General features: G+C 36.9%; 1 protein-coding gene across 4 annotated transcripts in view; it reads right to left on the minus strand.

The window, feature by feature from the left end:
* The window catches only part of Tfg (trafficking from ER to golgi regulator), a 32,579-nt gene that overhangs the window by 3,529 nt on the left and 9,252 nt on the right, over positions 1 to 19,798 (minus strand). For 2 of the 4 annotated variants that reach the window (XM_021634093.2, XM_060370569.1), the window contains exons 4-7: positions 14,729 to 14,875; positions 10,975 to 11,142; positions 6,222 to 6,350; positions 635 to 724 (exon numbers count right to left, since the gene is read on the minus strand). In XM_021634093.2, the coding sequence (XP_021489768.1) occupies positions 635 to 724; positions 6,222 to 6,350; positions 10,975 to 11,142; positions 14,729 to 14,875 (534 nt within the window). Of the gene's footprint in view, positions 1 to 634; positions 725 to 6,209; positions 6,351 to 10,974; positions 11,143 to 14,728; positions 14,876 to 19,798 lie in introns of all 4 variants that reach the window. The other 2 variants (XM_021634092.2, XM_060370568.1) reach the window with 1 other exon arrangement.

The following is a 19,798-nucleotide window of genomic DNA, read 5'->3' on the forward strand; positions in this document are numbered from 1 at the left end:
GGACCCAGCTACAAAAAAAAAAAAAAAAAAAAAGCTCCTCAGGTGTTGCAGACAATGCTATGGGCTGAAATCCCCTGGGTCAGATGATGACTGTGTTGCCTCACCTCTGACAGCAAGTTAAAACACCTAAATATTCTTAGGTGCCTAAATTTCACCCTAATTAATTTTATTTGTATGTTTTATTTTTTGTATTCTAGCATACTTCCCTCAGGCTTAAGTACCTAAATAATTTAGTTTAGCTTTTATTAAGTTCACATCTGCATGTGTGTACAAACTGTCAAAATACCTAGAAATATGAAGAATATCCTGGAATTGAGTGGTATAGAGAAAAATCTTAATTTTTTTCTCAATGTGAAGTTATCTAAGAGGTTAGACTTTTAATGTTATTAAAAGATAGCTTTGTAGTAAACATTTTTATACTATAGATTATTGCAGAGTCATCTATATAATTATGTCATATTTGCTCACTGAAAAAATAAAATGCTGATTTGATAAAACATAACAATTTAAATATAAATAAGTATGCTTCCCCTAATAAGTACTTAACACTTCACACACATCACAATGTGGGTATTGTAAATCAAGTACTTAGGAGAAAGACCTTAAAATGAACTCCCTTTCAACCACTGCTCACCTGAATACTGAATACCGTACTGCTGAGGAGGGGCCTGAGGCTGCTGTGCACCGTAGCCAGCCTGCTGCTGGTACTGCTGGTACATCTGACCTGCGAAAGAAAATACAGACACCAGGAAGCTTTAACTTGGCAGGAAAATTTGTTTAGGGCACCTTTATATTCCCTAATTTAATATGTAAGCACATTGAGTAAGAATATATATACAATATATTTGTTATCCTTTAAATGTCTATGAAGACAAGAATGAATAATTTAAAAAGGGTGATTGCGTGTTCTACTCTAGATAACTGCTAAGAATGTTAGCTGGAAGCAAGTATTTATATGCTATAACTCTAGTGGTTGCTACTACATAAATTCCAGAAAGAACATTTTCAAAACTATATGCCATCAGGTAAGTAATCAGAGAAGATAAATAAATATATTGTCATGTAATTTTGTATGTCCTTATCCTTTTAGCAATACCTCTGTGATTATTCATAGCACTTTTCTCATTACAAGTCATTTAGTTTTTAGCAACTATCAAATTATACAGAGGGAGAGAGCACTGAGTTTAGCGTAACATCATCCTTTTATTTTCTTAGATGACTTTCAACATGGTCCATCACTGTGTAACCTAGCAATGTTGGAGCCACCTTAATTTTTATAAACATGTTCTGGCAGCTTCTCAAGCTGTGGGTCATGACACCCAAAAGACAATCAGAAAACACAGATATTTATATTACAATTGATTACAGTAGCAAAATTGCAGTTATGAAGTAGAAACAAAAATAATTTTATGGTTGGGGAAGGGTCACCACAACATGCTAAAGTGTATTAAAAGACTGCAGCATTAGGAAGGTTGAGAACACTGCTCTATGTTGCTTTCACAAGGCCAAAGTTATTTAATGATACATTTCTCAGACAGGGCTCCATCATTAACTGAAATAGAATTATTTTCTGAAGACCTTTTTGTTATATAAGTTTTGAGACAAGAGTCTTACTATGTAGCTAGCCTAGAACTAACTATGTAGAGCAGAGCAGGTTGAACTCAAACATACAAAGACTGGCTCGCCTCCTGTTTTTTCACTTGTCAAATTAAACCTAGGGCCTCAAGTAAGCTAGGTATATGCTTGACCACTGAGCTACACTTGAGCCTTCCAACTGAAGAACATACTAAAATTACAATAAATAGCAGAAACTACTTTGGGGTAAAATAGGCTATTTATGGTACTCAATAACTTGAAATTCTTTATTTCAAATTAACTTCATAAGAGTTAAGCAGTTATTAAATCATACTTTGCTAATAGTTCTGCTCAAATTATAACCAGACATTGATCTAAATAACTGGCAATGTCTAAAACGTGTATGTCATCTATCAAAAAATATTCACTAAAAGTAGCTTAACCTACATTATTTATCTTGAGCTATATATTATCTCCAACACAACAGCCCACAGTATGTGGCAACAGAGCTACTGAACTATACCATACTATACCATACTGTACTGTACTATACTGCACCATACCATACCATACTATACTGCACTGTACTGTACTATACTGCACTATACTATACTGTACTATACTGCACTGTACTGTACTATACTGCACTATACTATACTGTACTATACTGCACTGTACTGTACTATACTGCACTATACCATACTATACTATACTATACTGCACTACACTGTACTATACTATACTGTACTGTACTATACTGCACTATACCATACTATACTATACCATACTATACTGCACTATACTGTACTGCACTATACTGTACTGCACTATACTGTACTGCACTATACTGTACTGCACTATACTGTACTGCACTATACTGTACTGCACTATACTGTACTGCACTATGCTGTACTATACTGCACTATACTGTACTGCACTATACTGTACTGCACTATGCTGTACTATACTGCACTATGCTGTACTGCACTATGCTGTACTGCACTATACTGTACTGCACTATACTGTACTGCACTATGCTGTACTGCACTATGCTGTACTGCACTATGCTGTACTGCACTATGCTGTACTGCACTATGCTGTACTGCACTATGCTGTACTGCACTATGCTGTACTGCACTATGCTGTACTGCACTATGCTGTACTGCACTATACTGTACTGCACTATGCTGTACTGCACTATGCTGTACTGCACTATACTGTACTGCACTATGCTGTACTGCACTATGCTGTACTGCACTATGCTGTACTGCACTATGCTGTACTGCACTATACTGTACTGCACTATGCTGTACTGCACTATGCTGTACTGCACTATGCTGTACTGCACTATACTATACTGCACTATGCTGTACTGCACTATACTGTACTGCACTATGCTGTACTGCACTATACTGTACTGCACTATACTGTACTGCACTATGCTGTACTGCACTATGCTGTACTGCACTATACTGTACTGCACTATGCTGTACTGCACTATACTGTACTGCACTATACTGTACTGCACTATGCTGTACTGCACTATACTGTACTGCACTATACTGTACTGCACTATGCTGTACTGCACTATGCTGTACTGCACTATGCTGTACTGCACTATACTGTACTGCACTATGCTGTACTGCACTATGCTGTACTGCACTATACTGTACTGCACTATGCTGTACTGCACTATACTGTACTGCACTATACTGTACTGCACTATGCTGTACTGCACTATGCTGTACTGCACTATGCTGTACTGCACTATACTGTACTGCACTATGCTGTACTGCACTATGCTGTACTGCACTATACTGTACTGCACTATACTGTACTGCACTATGCTGTACTGCACTATGCTGTACTGCACTATACTGTACTGCACTATACTATACTGCACTATGCTGTACTGCACTATACTGTACTGCACTATGCTGTACTGCACTATGCTGTACTGCACTATGCTGTACTGCACTATGCTGTACTGCACTATACTGTACTGCACTATACTGTACTGCACTATGCTGTACTGCACTATGCTGTACTGCACTATACTGTACTGCACTATACTATACTGCACTATGCTGTACTGCACTATACTGTACTGCACTATGCTGTACTGCACTATACTGTACTGCACTATACTGTACTGCACTATGCTGTACTGCACTATGCTGTACTGCACTATACTGTACTGCACTATGCTGTACTGCACTATACTGTACTGCACTATACTGTACTGCACTATGCTGTACTGCACTATACTGTACTGCACTATACTGTACTGCACTATGCTGTACTGCACTATGCTGTACTGCACTATGCTGTACTGCACTATACTGTACTGCACTATGCTGTACTGCACTATACTGTACTGCACTATACTGTACTGCACTATGCTGTACTGCACTATGCTGTACTGCACTATGCTGTACTGCACTATGCTGTACTGCACTATGCTGTACTGCACTATACTGTACTGCACTATGCTGTACTGCACTATACTGTACTGCACTATACTGTACTGCACTATGCTGTACTGCACTATGCTGTACTGCACTATACTGTACTGCACTATGCTGTACTGCACTATGCTGTACTGCACTATACTGTACTGCACTATGCTGTACTGCACTATACTGTACTGCACTATACTGTACTGCACTATGCTGTACTGCACTATGCTGTACTGCACTATGCTGTACTGCACTATACTGTACTGCACTATACTGTACTGCACTATACTGTACTGCACTATGCTGTACTATACTGCACTATGCTGTACTGCACTATGCTGTACTGCACTATACTGTACTGCACTATGCTGTACTGCACTATACTGTACTGCACTATACTGTACTGCACTATGCTGTACTGCACTATGCTGTACTGCACTATACTGTACTGCACTATACTGTACTGCACTATGCTGTACTGCACTATGCTGTACTGCACTATACTGTACTGCACTATACTGTACTGCACTATGCTGTACTGCACTATGCTGTACTGCACTATACTGTACTGCACTATGCTGTACTGCACTATGCTGTACTGCACTATACTGTACTGCACTATACTGTACTGCACTATACTGTACTGCACTATGCTGTACTATACTGCACTATGCTGTACTGCACTATGCTGTACTGCACTATGCTGTACTGCACTATGCTGTACTATACTGCACTATGCTGTACTGCACTATACTGTACTGCACTATGCTGTACTGCACTATACTGTACTGCACTATACTGTACTGCACTATACTGTACTGCACTATACTGTACTGCACTATGCTGTACTATACTGCACTATGCTGTACTGCACTATGCTGTACTATACCACACGACACTGTACTGTACCGTGCTGTGCTGTGCTGTGCTGTGCTGTGCTGTGCTGTACTGTACTGTACTGTACCGTGCTGTGCTGTGCTGTGCTAGTCTGGCACACACTGTGTGCTATTTAAAATGCTCCAAATCACTGTCACATTTGTATAATACACAAAACAATAATAAAAACAAAAAGAACAAAAGCCACGAACCCCTTCCTAAATCACTGCTCACATATTTATGTATTAAATATACTTGCCTAATAAAATATACTAGAACTGACGGTGTCTTCTAAAAATTTTTCTAATGCAGCTATTTAAAACTTAAAATTACATATGACTTCTAATATAACTTGTATAACACTGACCTGAAACTAGTTACTGATCTTTTTGCTTTTGACATCTTACCCACATAATTTTTTATACTATATCTCTAAATGTAAGATAAGCAATAGCTGTAGCCAGGCATGCGCCAACAGCACTGGTCTTATACTATAGGAAAAGAGCATACAGTTGCTAGAGAACACAGGTATTAAGACCATTTTCACTATATAAAGTTTTATATTCTTTAAAAATTTGGCAATTAAAAAAAAAACCCCTAAAAAGAAAACCCCTAAAAAGATTGTGAAAAATCTGTTTCTGCCCAATGATCTTATTTTGTACAATTCTCTTTCTAAATAACAACCCTGCACCAGTGCTACAATGGCTTTTAGTTCACCTGACACAGCTGTTACATTCATCCATCCAAACTACATCTGTTTCTGCCTCCCATTTGAACCCATATCTGCTTCAGTTTTAGTTCTAGCTGCTGCATGTTTTGTTTTTTTTTTTAATGCAAGTAAGACTGAATGAAGTTGATGGGAAAAGAGACAACATAAGAATTCTTATCAAACCACTCTTCATAAAGACACCACCTGCTAGTCCCGAATGACTCATACTCATTCAGGAAGGAAGCATGAAAAGTATTACCACAGGACAAGGAGATTCTAGTCATAGCTCTTTTTAGCCTATAGCTGTAGTTGGGTTTTGTTTTAATGTAAACATTAATTTCAATCACTTGCTTTAGGTGCTACGGATTTATCTATATAATATAATATTTTAATTACATTATCACCAGTATCATTAACTGACTCTTTGGTACAAATTGTTAGAGCACCATCTAGTGTTCACTGTTTTAAAGTAAAATGTATGCCCTTTAACAGTCTTAACGTGTACAAACACAAATAATGTCAAGGGGTATGCCTCAATAAATACTTCTGCACATGTCCCTTGTACACATGGCCTCTGAACACTATTTTACCTTCAATCTGACCTGCTTGTGTCTGAGCGCCTGAATATGGAGGCTGCTGTGGTTGAACTGCTGCTGGGTGTGCTGCTGAGGAGGAAGAAGCAATGCTGTCAGGAGTTCCTGAACGGTCTTCTGCAGGAGCACTGGGTGGCCCTAGATAGTCATGAAAAGTCAGTTAATTACCTGCACAATGGCATCCCCTAACAAGTACAATTAAAGGTCTATATAAATGATAATAAAAATAAAATCACTATGAAACAACCACATCACATAAGTATGTGCTCTGTATTTTCACATTTGTTCTAGTCTTTAGGATCCAAGTCAAAATTAAAAATCCTTCCCTACAATGTGTGAAATGGGAAATTACTAATTTAACTTCCCCAGGTCAAAATGAAAACTATCTACAGTCAAGGAAAACCAGTGCTGCTTTCTTAAGCAGGCCTCTACTGTCTATAAATTCAATTTGCTCTTCCTAGTGATTTTCAGGGAACCAAACATTTCTCACTTATCTTCCCATGTTCCTCTTTTAGTTAAAATGATCCACTCCATTGTTTCATAGGACATCTAATAATATTTTTTTTGGCCTTCATTCATCATCATTCCTCCACTCTCTATGATTAATTACAATAGTCACACACTTAAATAACATTCTTTAAAAACTAGTTATAGGACTGAGGGAGCCAGAGGGAATAAGTATACCACAAGAAGACCTACAGAGTCAACTAACCTGGGCCCATGGCGGTCCATGGAGACTGAACTACCAAAGAGCACCCTAAGTCCCCTGCATACATGTAGCAGATGCACAGCTTGGTCTTCATGTAGATTCCCCAATAGCTGCAGTGGGGTCCCTCTCTGACTCTGATGCTTCCCTCTGGATCCTGTTCCCCTAACTGGGCTGCCTTGTCTTGCATCAGTGGAAGAGGATGCAGCTAGTTCTGCTGCAACTTAATGTTCCAGGGAGGGTTAGTACTCATGGGAGACATCCTCCTTTGAGGAGATGAGAAAGGAGGTGTGTGAGGTAGGGATATAGGGAGCTACAATCAGGATGTAAAGTGAGTAAATGAATTAAATTTTTTAAAAAGAGAAAAATAATATTAAGGATTAAAATAATAATAAAATAAAACCTAGATAAAATTCTAATAAACATTTTGACTTATATTTTATTCCCTACTGAATTTTTATAAGCCACACTGATTTCTACTTTATAGAAGTTTCTACCCAAATCCTACTTTCCTTAAGACCGTGAGAACTTTGGCCATGCTCTTGTTCTTTTGTTTCATAAGGCCTAGGACTCTATCACATGGAGTCAATCAAATTTTGCCAGGTTAAGAAAAACACAGAAGCAAGTACACAGAATCCAGATGTGTCTGTGTAGTTTTAAAATGGTGACAATAAGTATGTTCTCCTCATTTGAAAGACAAACGTGACAGACATCAGAAAAGGGAGAAAACAGGGAACAGGACAGGAACATACCACAGAGAGCCTCTGAAAGACTCTACCCAGCATGATATTAAAGCAGAGGCTGAGACTCATAGCCAAACTTTGGGCAGAGTGTAGGGAATCTGATGAAAGAAGGGGAGATGAAATTCCTGGAGGGGACCAGAGCTCCACAAGAGCAACAGAACCAAAATATCTGGGCACAGGGGTCTTTTCGGAGAATGATACTCCAACCAAGGACCATGCATGAAGATAACCTAGAACCCCTGTACAGATGTACCCCATAGCAGCTCAGTCTCCAAGTGGGTACCCTAGTAAGGGGAACAGGGACTGTCTCTGACATGAACTCAGTGGCTGGCTCTTTGATCACTTCCCCGAGGGGGGAACAGCCTTACCAGCCCGCAGAGGAAGACAATGCAGCCAGTCCTGATGACACCTGACAGGCTAGTGTCAGATGGAAGGGGATGAGGACATCCCCTATCAATGAACTTGGGGAGGGGGATGAAAAGGTGGGATTGGGAGGAGATGAGGGGGGCTACAGCTGGGATACAAAGTGAATAAATCGTAATAAATAAATAAATAAATAAATATATAAAAAGATATCTACAGATAGCTTACTGCTTTAAGTTACTTTCGTAATATAGAAGGGTGATTTAAAGAGTTTTGGAGATAAATTACACAGGTTACACTACAAGAGCTAATAGTGGCTTTGGGCATGTTACTGAATCTCTTTCTGTGCCACAGCTTTTTCAATTACGTAAAAGGCACACTAATTCAGACTTCGAGGTTATGTGGAAGAGTTACAAAGAGATTACAATAAAAATCTTCTAAAAGCAACTACCACTTTGAAGACTTGATTTTAAACACTATCATCAGCAGGCTTTCTCTGAAAGCATTCTCTAACTGTTCCTTCCAGTGGCATGTCCTCAGAATTTATCATGGTTTAAACCGAAAATATCACCAAACACCAAGTACATAGGCCAATGGACTTTTGGGAGATATCTAAAACAAGTGTTTGGACCGGACCTTGTAGCTGGGTTATACCACTGATGAGCTGATAGTTGGAGAGGCTACTAAAAGGTTAAAAAAAATAGTGTGGATTCCTGAGAGCATGCACTTTAAGAATGTATCTTTCCCTAAAGCCCTTCACTTTCTTGTTCATGTGCTTCCTGACCACCATAAAGTAAATAGCCTTCTCTTATACACGCTCAGCCCTTATGGTGCTTTGCTTTGCTTTAGGACCAAGCTAACGGAGCCAGTGGATCATGAACGGATATTTCTGAGACCATGGCCCAAAATATATTCCTTTCCTTTAACTCAATGGTTCTCAACCTTTCTAATGCTGCGACCCTTTAATACAGGTCTTCATGTTGTGGTGACCCCCAACCATAATTTTTTTTGTTGCTACTTTGTAACTGTAGTTTTGCTATAGTTATGAATAGTTAATTTAAATATATAATATGCAAGATCTCTGATATGCAACTCACAGGTTGAGAACCATTGCCCTAAGTTATTTTCTCAGGATTTTGTCACTGCAAGACAAAGTTGATATACCATAATTAGGCATATGGTTTGTCTGCTAACCGTAAAGTACTAACGACAACCTAATCCTACATAATCCTAATAGTCATGCCGATTACCAGGTTAAAATGTTTACCACTTTACTTGTATAAACACACACACAAACATTTCCCCTAGAGAAGATATATACTATTAATCGTAAAAATTCTGAGTGCTTGGCTCTTTTTTCTTTCTTGTACATAGCTTATTACTGTTGTTTATCCTGTTTTGTTTTTCTGTTTAAACACTTCATTCTCTTCACTTTTACCTTACTGTGGTAGCTATTTCTTTCCCTAACCATATCACACCTGAAGAATTAAGTAAATACTCTTGTTGTTGTCTATGTGAAGATAACTGAGTGTACAAATCCACATGAAAAATGATCTTCAAATAATGGAAATCACAATCAGATTATTCTGGTATGACATATGGCATTCAATTCACATTTCAAGACTGGCTTTTATATGGCATTTCCTAATGAAGAAGCTAAAACATTAGTTCATGTCTCAGTCCTTTATGGGTTTTTAAATGTATCATTTACCTTTTACTAAGAACAAGTAACATTCAAATGTCTTCTCAAAATCTAATGCAATTCTCTTCAATGAATACTCCCACAAAAGTTTCCAAGAAAATCAACATGAACAGACCAAATGAATTCTCTACCTTCAACTGATAAAAAATGGCAAAGTATATGGCACAGGTAAACCCTTCCCCAGGTAGTAAAAACTTCAACAAAGCAGAAGAAAACAATTATTTAAAATAAATACTAGTTAATCAAATATCACAGAACTAGAAAAGAGCTTACCCCAATAAAAATACAGTGAATTAAGAAATTTAAAACTTGACCTCTGAAGCTCTAGTAGCAGAAAACCATCATGTTTTTTAACAACTTCATGGTTAGACAAGAAGCTGGAAATGAAGACTGAAACTCTGTCATTCAAGGTCTAATTACTTGCACTAAAATAATTATAAACTCTGCCCAAATCCTTAGTCATTCATCAGCTTAGGTAATAGGAGTAATTCCAAGAAAGCTCAGAAAAAAAAGGAGGGAAGGGAGGAAGGGAAGGAGGGAAGGAGGGAGGAAGGAAGGAACTCATCTACTGCTGAAAAACAAAAAAAACAAAAACAGAGATAACAGCTCCTGTCCCCCAGCAGTTTAAGCCTATTTAGACTAAGAATCTGCTAGAAGGGCAAAACAGGAAGAAATTAATAAAAACATCAAAAATCACAAGCCATAAGAGATACTAATGAAAATGTTCACTTTACCATGGAAAATTATATGATGGGTATACTGTAAGATGGGAAGAGCCAATAAAAACATGAAGCATTCTACAGTGAATGTGTGAGTAGGCTTTCCAAAGAAAAACAGAAAAAATGCTGATGAATTAACCAAAAAATAAAAGTATAAATCACAATATAAGCACTGCTTTAAAGCTAAAAATGTATTCATATTAAAAGCAACTAACCAGAAATCTGTTTAATTTTAAATTTCCTAAGAACAGAAGAGATAGGAAGACCTATCAAATGCAATTTAAACCCTACAAAAAAATCTGAAAATACTTCCTTTAATAAAATTGAGCTGAAGCAAAAAGCGTTCATTCTTTAAGGTAGAAAGGGAGTGCTACGGACTGAAAATGACAAAGCCTCTTCAGAGTGCTGCAATCATTCATTTCCCTGTTTTATAATAAATAACTGGCTGAGCCCTTAAAATGTAGTATTTCACCTTATCTAAGAGAGAAGGGAGAGATGTAGGATGAGAAGGAAAAAGGAACTGACTTACCTGAAACCTGGTCATCTGTTAATCCAAATGCTGACATGACATTTTTGTTGATTTCATCTTGGTTTTTTAGAGGATCAAAAGCTGACATACTTGCTGCCATAACCTGAGTGGATTGTTTTCCAGAAGAATCAGAAGCAGCAGGCTTTTCTTCCCTACCATCCACAGTATCTATAATAAAGAAATAAACAAGTTTGTTTTATCTATACTCAAAAAGGTATAAAAAGATAAGACAAGAAAGTATAGACGTGTATAATTCCTGCCAGGAATGTTAGAAGAATATGTGAATATCCCAGCACTCAGGGAGGCAGAGGCAGGTTGATCGCTGTCAGTTCAATACCAGTCTGGTCTACAAAGCAAGTTCAGGACAGCCTACTCAGAGAAAACCAAAAAGAATTTGTGAATATAAAACTATAGACTGTTTTATTTTCTTCTTTATATGTGTTTATGCTTCAGGGAAAAATGGGTAGAAGGAACTACAATATAAAGAACAGCTTTCAAAAAGAATTACTGTCTCTCCCCATTTCCCCTTTTATAATTACTGGATGAAGGTGAACAGAGACTGGTATATGCCTATAATCCTGTCAATCAGGAGGCTAGGACAGGAGGACCAAGAGCTGAGCTACACAGCAAGACTGTCTCCATAAAGAAAAAGAGAAAAGAAGAAAGTAAAACATTATTATTTTAAAAGCTCCTTAACAAACACAATCATTTTACATGTTACTATTTTTGGAGCCTGAACTGGCTAGTTTTTGTGTCAACTTGACACAAGCTATAGTCATCTGAGAAGAGGAAGCCTCAATTGAGAAACCGTCTCACTAAGATGGGGCTGTAGGCAAGCCTGTGAGGCATTTTCTTTAATTAGTGACTGGTGTGGGAGGGGCCACTCCTAGGCTAGTGGTCCTGCTTTCTCCTTAAGTAAGCTAGTGGGCTGGAGAGATGGCTCAGAGGTTAAAAACACTAGCTGCTCTTCCAGAGGTCCTGAGTCCAGTTCCCAGCAACCACACAACCATCTATGAGCTCGGCTGCCCTCCTTCTGGCCTGCAGGCATGCCACCCAGGAAGAACATTGTAAGTTAGCCAGTAAGCAGCACTCCTTCATGGCCCTTACAATAGCTCCTGCTTCTAGATTCCTACTTAAGTTCCTACCTTGGATTCTATCAATGATTCAGGATATGAATGCCAAATAAACCCTTTCTTCTCAGGTTGCTTTTCCTCATGGTGTTTCATCATAGCAATAACCCTAGTGGTAACTGTCACAGCAATAAACATAATCTTTTTTCACATGCACACACATATTATGTGTATATGTATGAATGTGTGTTCACACGTGTACATATGGAGGTCAGAAGACAATCTCTAGTAACATTTCTCACGAGCTATCCAGTTTGCTTTTTGAGATAGGATCTCTCAATGTTCTGGAATTCACCAAGTAGGCTATATGGTCTATCACTGGCTGGCCAGTGAGCCCCAGGTTACTACCTGTTTCCACCTCTACAGTGCAGGGATTACAAACACACCATCATACCGGGCAGTGTTTTTCACAAGAGTTCTGGGCACTCATAGACTCTTTGGCAACTACTTTATGTTATCCAGCCCACAGCCCAATGACCTACAATTATATATGAGACACCCAGGAAACAGATACAGCAGTTAATATTTTATTTTGTAAAACAACAGAAATCTTGCCTAAACTTCAAATCTTAACTCTTACATTTTGTCTATTTCTCTACTACTAACATAAATATCAAGCCAGGCAAAATTCCTAATCATCAGTAAAATAACATAAATTTGCTTACCTTAAATATGTATTACTCATTAGCTATTAAAATACTTGTAGAAAAATGTGTTTGGAATATACTTCAAAATAATATAAAAGGTGTCAAAGTATAATGTTAATTCTTAAAAGTGAACTTAGACTCACAGATTTATTAGTTAGATCTACTCTGATAGGTGCATTTATAGCATGTCCTGATGTCTTAGTTACCGTTGTATCTGTGATGAGACACCATGACCACGACTTGCTTTATATTCAAGAGGACCTGAGATTTGAACTCTCAAGAGTCCCAGCAATGGCAAGATGGGAGGCAGAGGCAAGCAGAATCCTAGAAGTTCCCTGGCCAGCTAGCCTAGGCTGCTTGGTGAAGTTCCAGTGGAATTAGAGACCCTGTGATAGAACAACAGGTGAAAGGAACCTGAAGAATGACACCCAAGGTTGTCCTCTGACCTCCAAATGCACATGCATACACATGCTACACTTGCATTTACATCCATCCATACACAAATATGTACACAAAAAAAGATCAGAATAAGCAAACTGCTTTAATCTAAAACATACAAGCTTTCATCATAAAAATGTCCAAAATCACAAAGTATTTCAGCAAACTGCACCATATTCTAAAATGGAGGTGAGATTAGAAATTACTAATTTGTCAATTTGAGCATCAACACAATTCCAACTGGCTAAAAGAAGACAAGAAGAAAATTATACAAAATAGTTTTATTTAAAACCTAACCAAATTTTTAAAGATAAATCAAGGAGTTGGGTCTCTCAGTAGCACATTGAATACCATGGGTCTGATCTTCAAAAGAAGATGAAATGGAAGACACAGAGAAGCATAAGGAATGAAGGGAAATGGGGAGGAGAAGAAAGAAATAGAGAAAAGTGAACTTCCAAAATTAGGTAGAAGCAAAAAATAGAACATCTGAGTCTAAGGCTTTCAAGAGGTTATAATGCCACTTTTCTACAGAAATTCTCTTCATCACCCTTACATTTAACTACCCTGACTCAATTAAAAGTTGCCACTTTGTATTTTAAACATTTATATAGTTTAAAATTTATATAGTTTTAAACATTTGAAAATTATGAACAGCTATTTACAAAATCATTTTATGTGAAAGTTAAAATATTAAACAAAAGTTGAATCGTTTAAAAAATATATATGTATATACTTTCAATCTCTGAAATATGCTTTTTAATTTCAATCCACATTTTAAAATGCATTTTGGTGTCTAAACTACACCAGCTCCAAATGTGTCAATAAGCCTTAAATTACCTTTGCTACTTATAAATAGTGCATGTTACCAGTAAATTTTTCCTTTGCAAATTATTAAAAATTGTGTTTAAAATAAACTTTAATATACTGTATAAAGAACTAATCTAAAATTATTTTGCACCTGAAACAGTTTTCACTACATAAAATCCTAATAAAATAATTTCAATTCCTAAAATTTATTAATTATTACATTAGTAACAATTCATGAGTGCAAACGATTTGAAAACTGGCCTACTGTATAAACTCTGGAGGCTGACACTACTTGTAAAGAAATCACAAGAGTACTACTTACTATGCACTCATATGTGAATTTATTTATTTGTTATGTATTATTCAGTACTGGGAACTGAATCCTGAACAGTGCATATGTCAGGCATGTATTCTATCAACTTCTCTAGCCCTAGAGAGCATTCAAAAAATGAGATTAAAGGCTCTATGATTCAATCCAAGGGGGGGTATAATGCAACTTCACAGTAATCTTGAGGAATAGTTGTGGAAATGCTGACATGTACAAAAGCAGAAGCAAGAATAATATAATTAAGAATGTCATTCTACTCCCACCAAATAATCACCACACACTTGCTCAGTAAGTCTGTCTTCTTCTATTCCTTTCTCGCTCTCCTCCCTACCCCTTCTCGCTCTCTCTCCATAAAAATAATAGCAGAATTTATTAGAATAGAATGAAATGAATTCATGGTTTACCGCTTTCAGGAATACTGGTAGAAGGTCCTGGTTCTCCAGGTGGCTCTAAGCTATCCAATAAGCGATTCACTTTATTTCGAAGTTCTATCAGTTCTCGGCGAAGATATTTCACCTGACTTGATTCAAGGGGTCTTGGCTGGCCATTAACTAAAACAGAATCATTAATTTGCTTAAGCTTAGCAGATAAAACTAGAATATCATTAAATACAAATATCACTAAACACATATATAGTATATGTATAATAAATACCATTAAAATAAAACACTAAGAAAAAATAAACAGCAGAATCAGAAATAGTTTTGCCTTCATTTATTGATTTAACTTGTTTATGTGTGTGAGTGTACATGCTGGTTGAGTGCTCCCTTGGAGGCCGGAGGTTGTTGCTGAGTGTTTTCCTCTATGGCTTTTATTCTTACTTTCAGTCTCTCACTGAACCTGCTTCTCACCAGAAGGCTAGATTGGCTGGCCAGCAAGGTCCTAGATCTGTCTCTTTCTATCCCAGTGCTGGAATTAAAGACATGTCATCATGCCCAGCTTTTCACACGAGTGTTAGTGGATCAGAACTCAGGTCCTCTGGGTTGTACAGCAAGAACCTTACAAACCAAGCCATCTCCCTCACCCCTAATAGCATTTTTAGAAAGTTAGAATTTAAAAGTATTAAAATAAGTACAATTCTTAGTCACACTCCATCACTGAGCAAAATTAGTGCAAGAACTCAAGGCAAGAATCTAGAGGTAAAGAGTGACTAAAACAGAGCATGGTACCCACCAGTACTGGCTTGCTTTTCTCAGCTTCCTTAGCTTGTTTTCTTATACAAACCCAACTATCCAGGCATGGTTAACACCTACAGTAACCTAGGCCCTTCCTACATGAATCATTAATCAAGAAAATGCCCCAGACATGCACATGAGCCAATCTAATGGAGGCAATTCCTCAATTAAGTTCCTTCTTCTCAGGAACCTATACTTTATGTCAGTTTGACAAAAGAGTGCAATGTTGTACATAATTAGTTATTCATACATATGTATAAGTTTTTTTAGTTATATTTAATCTCCCCTCCCCTCCTCCACTCCCTTTCCCATTCCTTCTATTCATATACTTTTCTTTAAGATTCCACATTTAAAACATGAAATACTTGTCTAAAAATGGCTCATTTCACTAAATATGTATATTCTAATTCATCATGTTTCTGCAAAGTTGACAGTTCTTTCATTTGAGGGAATGTAGTGTTTGCTTTTCTGATAGGTGCTGCGTATGAAATGAGAGATGTCCCTTTAACATCTAGTTTACTGATTCTTAACATGACCAAGATATGAATATCTTTATCAAAAGAGCTATCCAATTTTTTATACCTATAATCTTATATAGCAAAGCAGATTTCAATTCTCTAAATCTGCCTTGCATTCTTGAATAAGACATCTTGGCAATATTATATTTTATATTCGTTGCTTAATTTGTTGTGTCGGTATTTTCTATGTGTCACTGTTTTCTATATGTACACATTTGACAGATGGTTTTTATGTTAAGGTTATGTAAACACAATAAAATAGTTATATTCGCTTTATCTGTTCTCAAAAATGATTTGTATAATGAGATCATATGTTCCTTAAATAACTGGCAGGACAGATCCTGTGTCTGTGTGTGCACTGTTATGATGCCCATGCATATGTGCACACACTTTCCTGTGAGTATAGGTGTGCATATGTCACCACAGATGTGGGAAACAAGGGACATCCCTGGGTGTTGGTCTATACTGCCTGCCTTATTTGAGACAGAGTCTCTATATATACCAAGCTTGCTAAGCTCTCAGATCCTCTTTTCTCTAACCCCCATCTCACTGTAAGAGCACTGAAATTACAGACCTCTACCATGTTGATTTATGTGGGTTCAAACTCCAGTCTTCGTGCTTGTATGACAAGTGCTTTAGCCACTGAGACATCTTCCCAGCCCTGAGTTTCATTAATGTTAATGTAGGAGAATAGATCTTTTCTCTTGCTATACTTTGTACATGAATATTATGTAAAAGTTGTCTATGTCATCTGAATTGTCAAATGAAATAGTTTGCAGCTATACTCAAGCTCTTCCTCCCTTCCCCCCTGAGTATATAAGCAATAAGGACTGCTGAGGAGAAATGATTCTCCAACCTGTCACACAGGAACTCCAGGGATCCAGCCTTCCTGAATCATTGCCCACCCTGGGGTGGGCTCAGTGATACAGTTGCCTGTGACTCATCTATGTTTCTATGTGTAACCCTCACCCACACCCCTTCCTGTAAGACATCCCAACAAGCTCACTGGTACAGCATTTGGACTTTGGTGGTTTCATTACTTAGTATATAATTGTTTCCTTTTCTGGGGTGAGTAGATGTCTAAGTCTCCCCAGAAACAGTGTCACAACTTGAAAAACAGAAGTGAAATTATACTGCTTCCTTAATTCCAGATGTTGATTATCAAGCCTCTTTCCAGGTTTTTTCAAATTTTGTCTACAGCCAAATTTAATCCTACTTGAACTATTGGATTCTGAGAGAATACAGTTCTCCCATGACTATGATTTTGTTGATTTCTCTGTAGTTCAGTAGTTCTCCCTGAGGCTCATGGGTGATTCTCCTGCTTCAGACTCCCAAATCTTGGGATTATAAAATGATTGCTAATCAAGTTTCTATATAGTATATTCTTTCAAGAACAACTGACTTTGTGTTTTGTCTAATATTCATGTGCACATATTGTCTAATATTCATAGATACATACACACACATGCATACATACCTTCAAATGTCATAAGAATCTTTTAATATATTTATTAGGATACATATTTAATTAGTTGGATTTTTTTAATTTTTATTTTCTTTTTAATTTCTTTTTTTTTTATTTATTTTATTTTTTTTTATCAGTTACATTTTATTAACTCTGTATCCCAGCCATGTCCCGATCCCTCATTCCCTCCCAGTCCCTCCCTCCCTCCCTCCCTCATCTCCACCGTGCCCCTTTCCAAGTCCACTGATGGGGGGGGACCTCCTCCCCATTCATCTGATCCTGTTTTTAATTTTTATTTTCAACAACAACAAAAACCTGCCTTTTGTTTTTGTCTTAAATATGTGATTAAAGGCCAGAAGCTGACTGTGGTATTTTCTACTACTTGCTTTCAACTTTCTTTTTGGAACAGAGTTTCTCACCGAAACTGGGGTGTACCCTTTGGGCTAGATTTGTTGGCTAGAGCCCCTGAGATCTACCTTTCTCTTTCCACTTAGTGTTGGGGTTACAAGAATATACTACTATGTGGGTGTAGGGCATCCAAATTAGGGACCCCATGCTTATATGGAAAGCACTTTACCTATTGAGTCATCTCTGCAGCCCCTTGACACTGCTTCTAACTGGAATATATACCATCAGTTTATACGTATTTTGTATTATTTATTTCTCTGTACCTCTCTTTCTCCTTACCTTCTAGCATGCCAAGCAGGTATACTGTATTTTCTTTTGTCCCATCTACTAAGCATTTCCAAACTTTCAATCAACATTCTTAAAATTTATACATACTGCAGTAAAAAAATTCTAAAGTTAATATTAACTTCTTCCCAAACCAGTCCTTTACAGTTTTTATTCTTATGCCTTATTTTACATACAATCATTGCTCATTATTTCTGCCCCCTTGTTTTCCTATTCCTAGATCTATTTTTTTAATATCAATGTTCATTTCAAATTGAAGATTTTGTGCATGTTTTACCATCTTGCCAAATACCAACATTAAAAATTCTAACAAGGATCCATTAAAGTAATCTCTTTGAAAATGTTTTCACTTCAACTTTTTGCTCAAGTTTAGTAGACTACAAGATGCTTTTGTGTTTTTTGTTCCTTAATCATTTGAAACATCATGTGATTTCTACCTACCAGTTTCCATTACTAAGTGAAAAAAGTATACAACCTGTCTAATTGTTTCATCACTGACTAATCTTATTCTTTCTGGCCACTTTTATTAAGATAATGACTCTGTCTTATGTATTTTCCAGTTTTGTAGTAATTTCCTCAAGACATACCATGTCTCCTGATTCTAAAACTTCACTTATTTTACATAATCTTGAAAATTTCTTTAGCTTGTTTTAATATATTTACACTCTCCATTTTACCCTTGAAATTGTTAATATAAATGTGTATGTTTCATTCTTGCCATCTCCTATTCCCTAACTCCATAGGGTTATTGTATGTACATTTTATCCTTTCTACTTTATTTTCATTTCTAAAAATATTACCAAGCTCTCTTTACTATTATTCTGTCAAGTTATTAATATCCTCTGACACACACTTTGGAGACTATCAATTCTATTGACTGAAATTTTGATCTTGCTACCAGTTACGGCCACTGCTTCTTGCTTAAATGGATTATGTCACGTTATCTTATAGATCTGAGTACCAGTAGTACTCTCTAAGTAAGAAACCACTATGACTTGGATTGAGACCCAAAAATTTTTGGCTTTGCTTGTACTTATTCTTTTTCACAGTAATATGCAGGCTCTAAAGACTCAAAACTATACAGATAAATTTAAACAAGTCCATCTAAAGACCACAGTAATGAATCCTCAAGTCACTATTCCCAAACCTCCAAGAGCCCAATATAACTATGTTCTTTCCAGTATCAAGGATAAGAGTTGTTTCTACAAAATTGTTTTAAGAGGAGAATCTACTGAAGATCTAGGATCTAGGACCTATACTGTCATAGAGACATGAAACTGCAGTTCTTACATAATGCAAAGTAAAAACCTTATCACTACCACCAAGAATATTCCAAGTTTCAGCTTTTGGTATTCAAGGCTCTCTCAGCCTGTCTTTCTTAATCCCTGACATTCACACACACTCGTTGTAATTGTTTATCTAACACATTCTCTCTGTGTTTGAAAATAAGACAGAGCCCAGTGTATCTAATCTTCCTTTTCTCTAACCAAAAGAGACATTGTGAAAAGGTATCCTTTAAATAGTCTTTGTTAAAACAAAAACAAAAATCAAACAACAAAAAACCTAATGCATATTTGCGTTATCTGACTGAAGAAAAAATAAAATTAAATTAAATCAACAGTA

Source organism: Meriones unguiculatus, chromosome 17 (genome assembly GCF_030254825.1).
Source record: "Meriones unguiculatus strain TT.TT164.6M chromosome 17, Bangor_MerUng_6.1, whole genome shotgun sequence".
Classification (NCBI taxonomy): Eukaryota; Metazoa; Chordata; class Mammalia; order Rodentia; family Muridae; genus Meriones; species Meriones unguiculatus.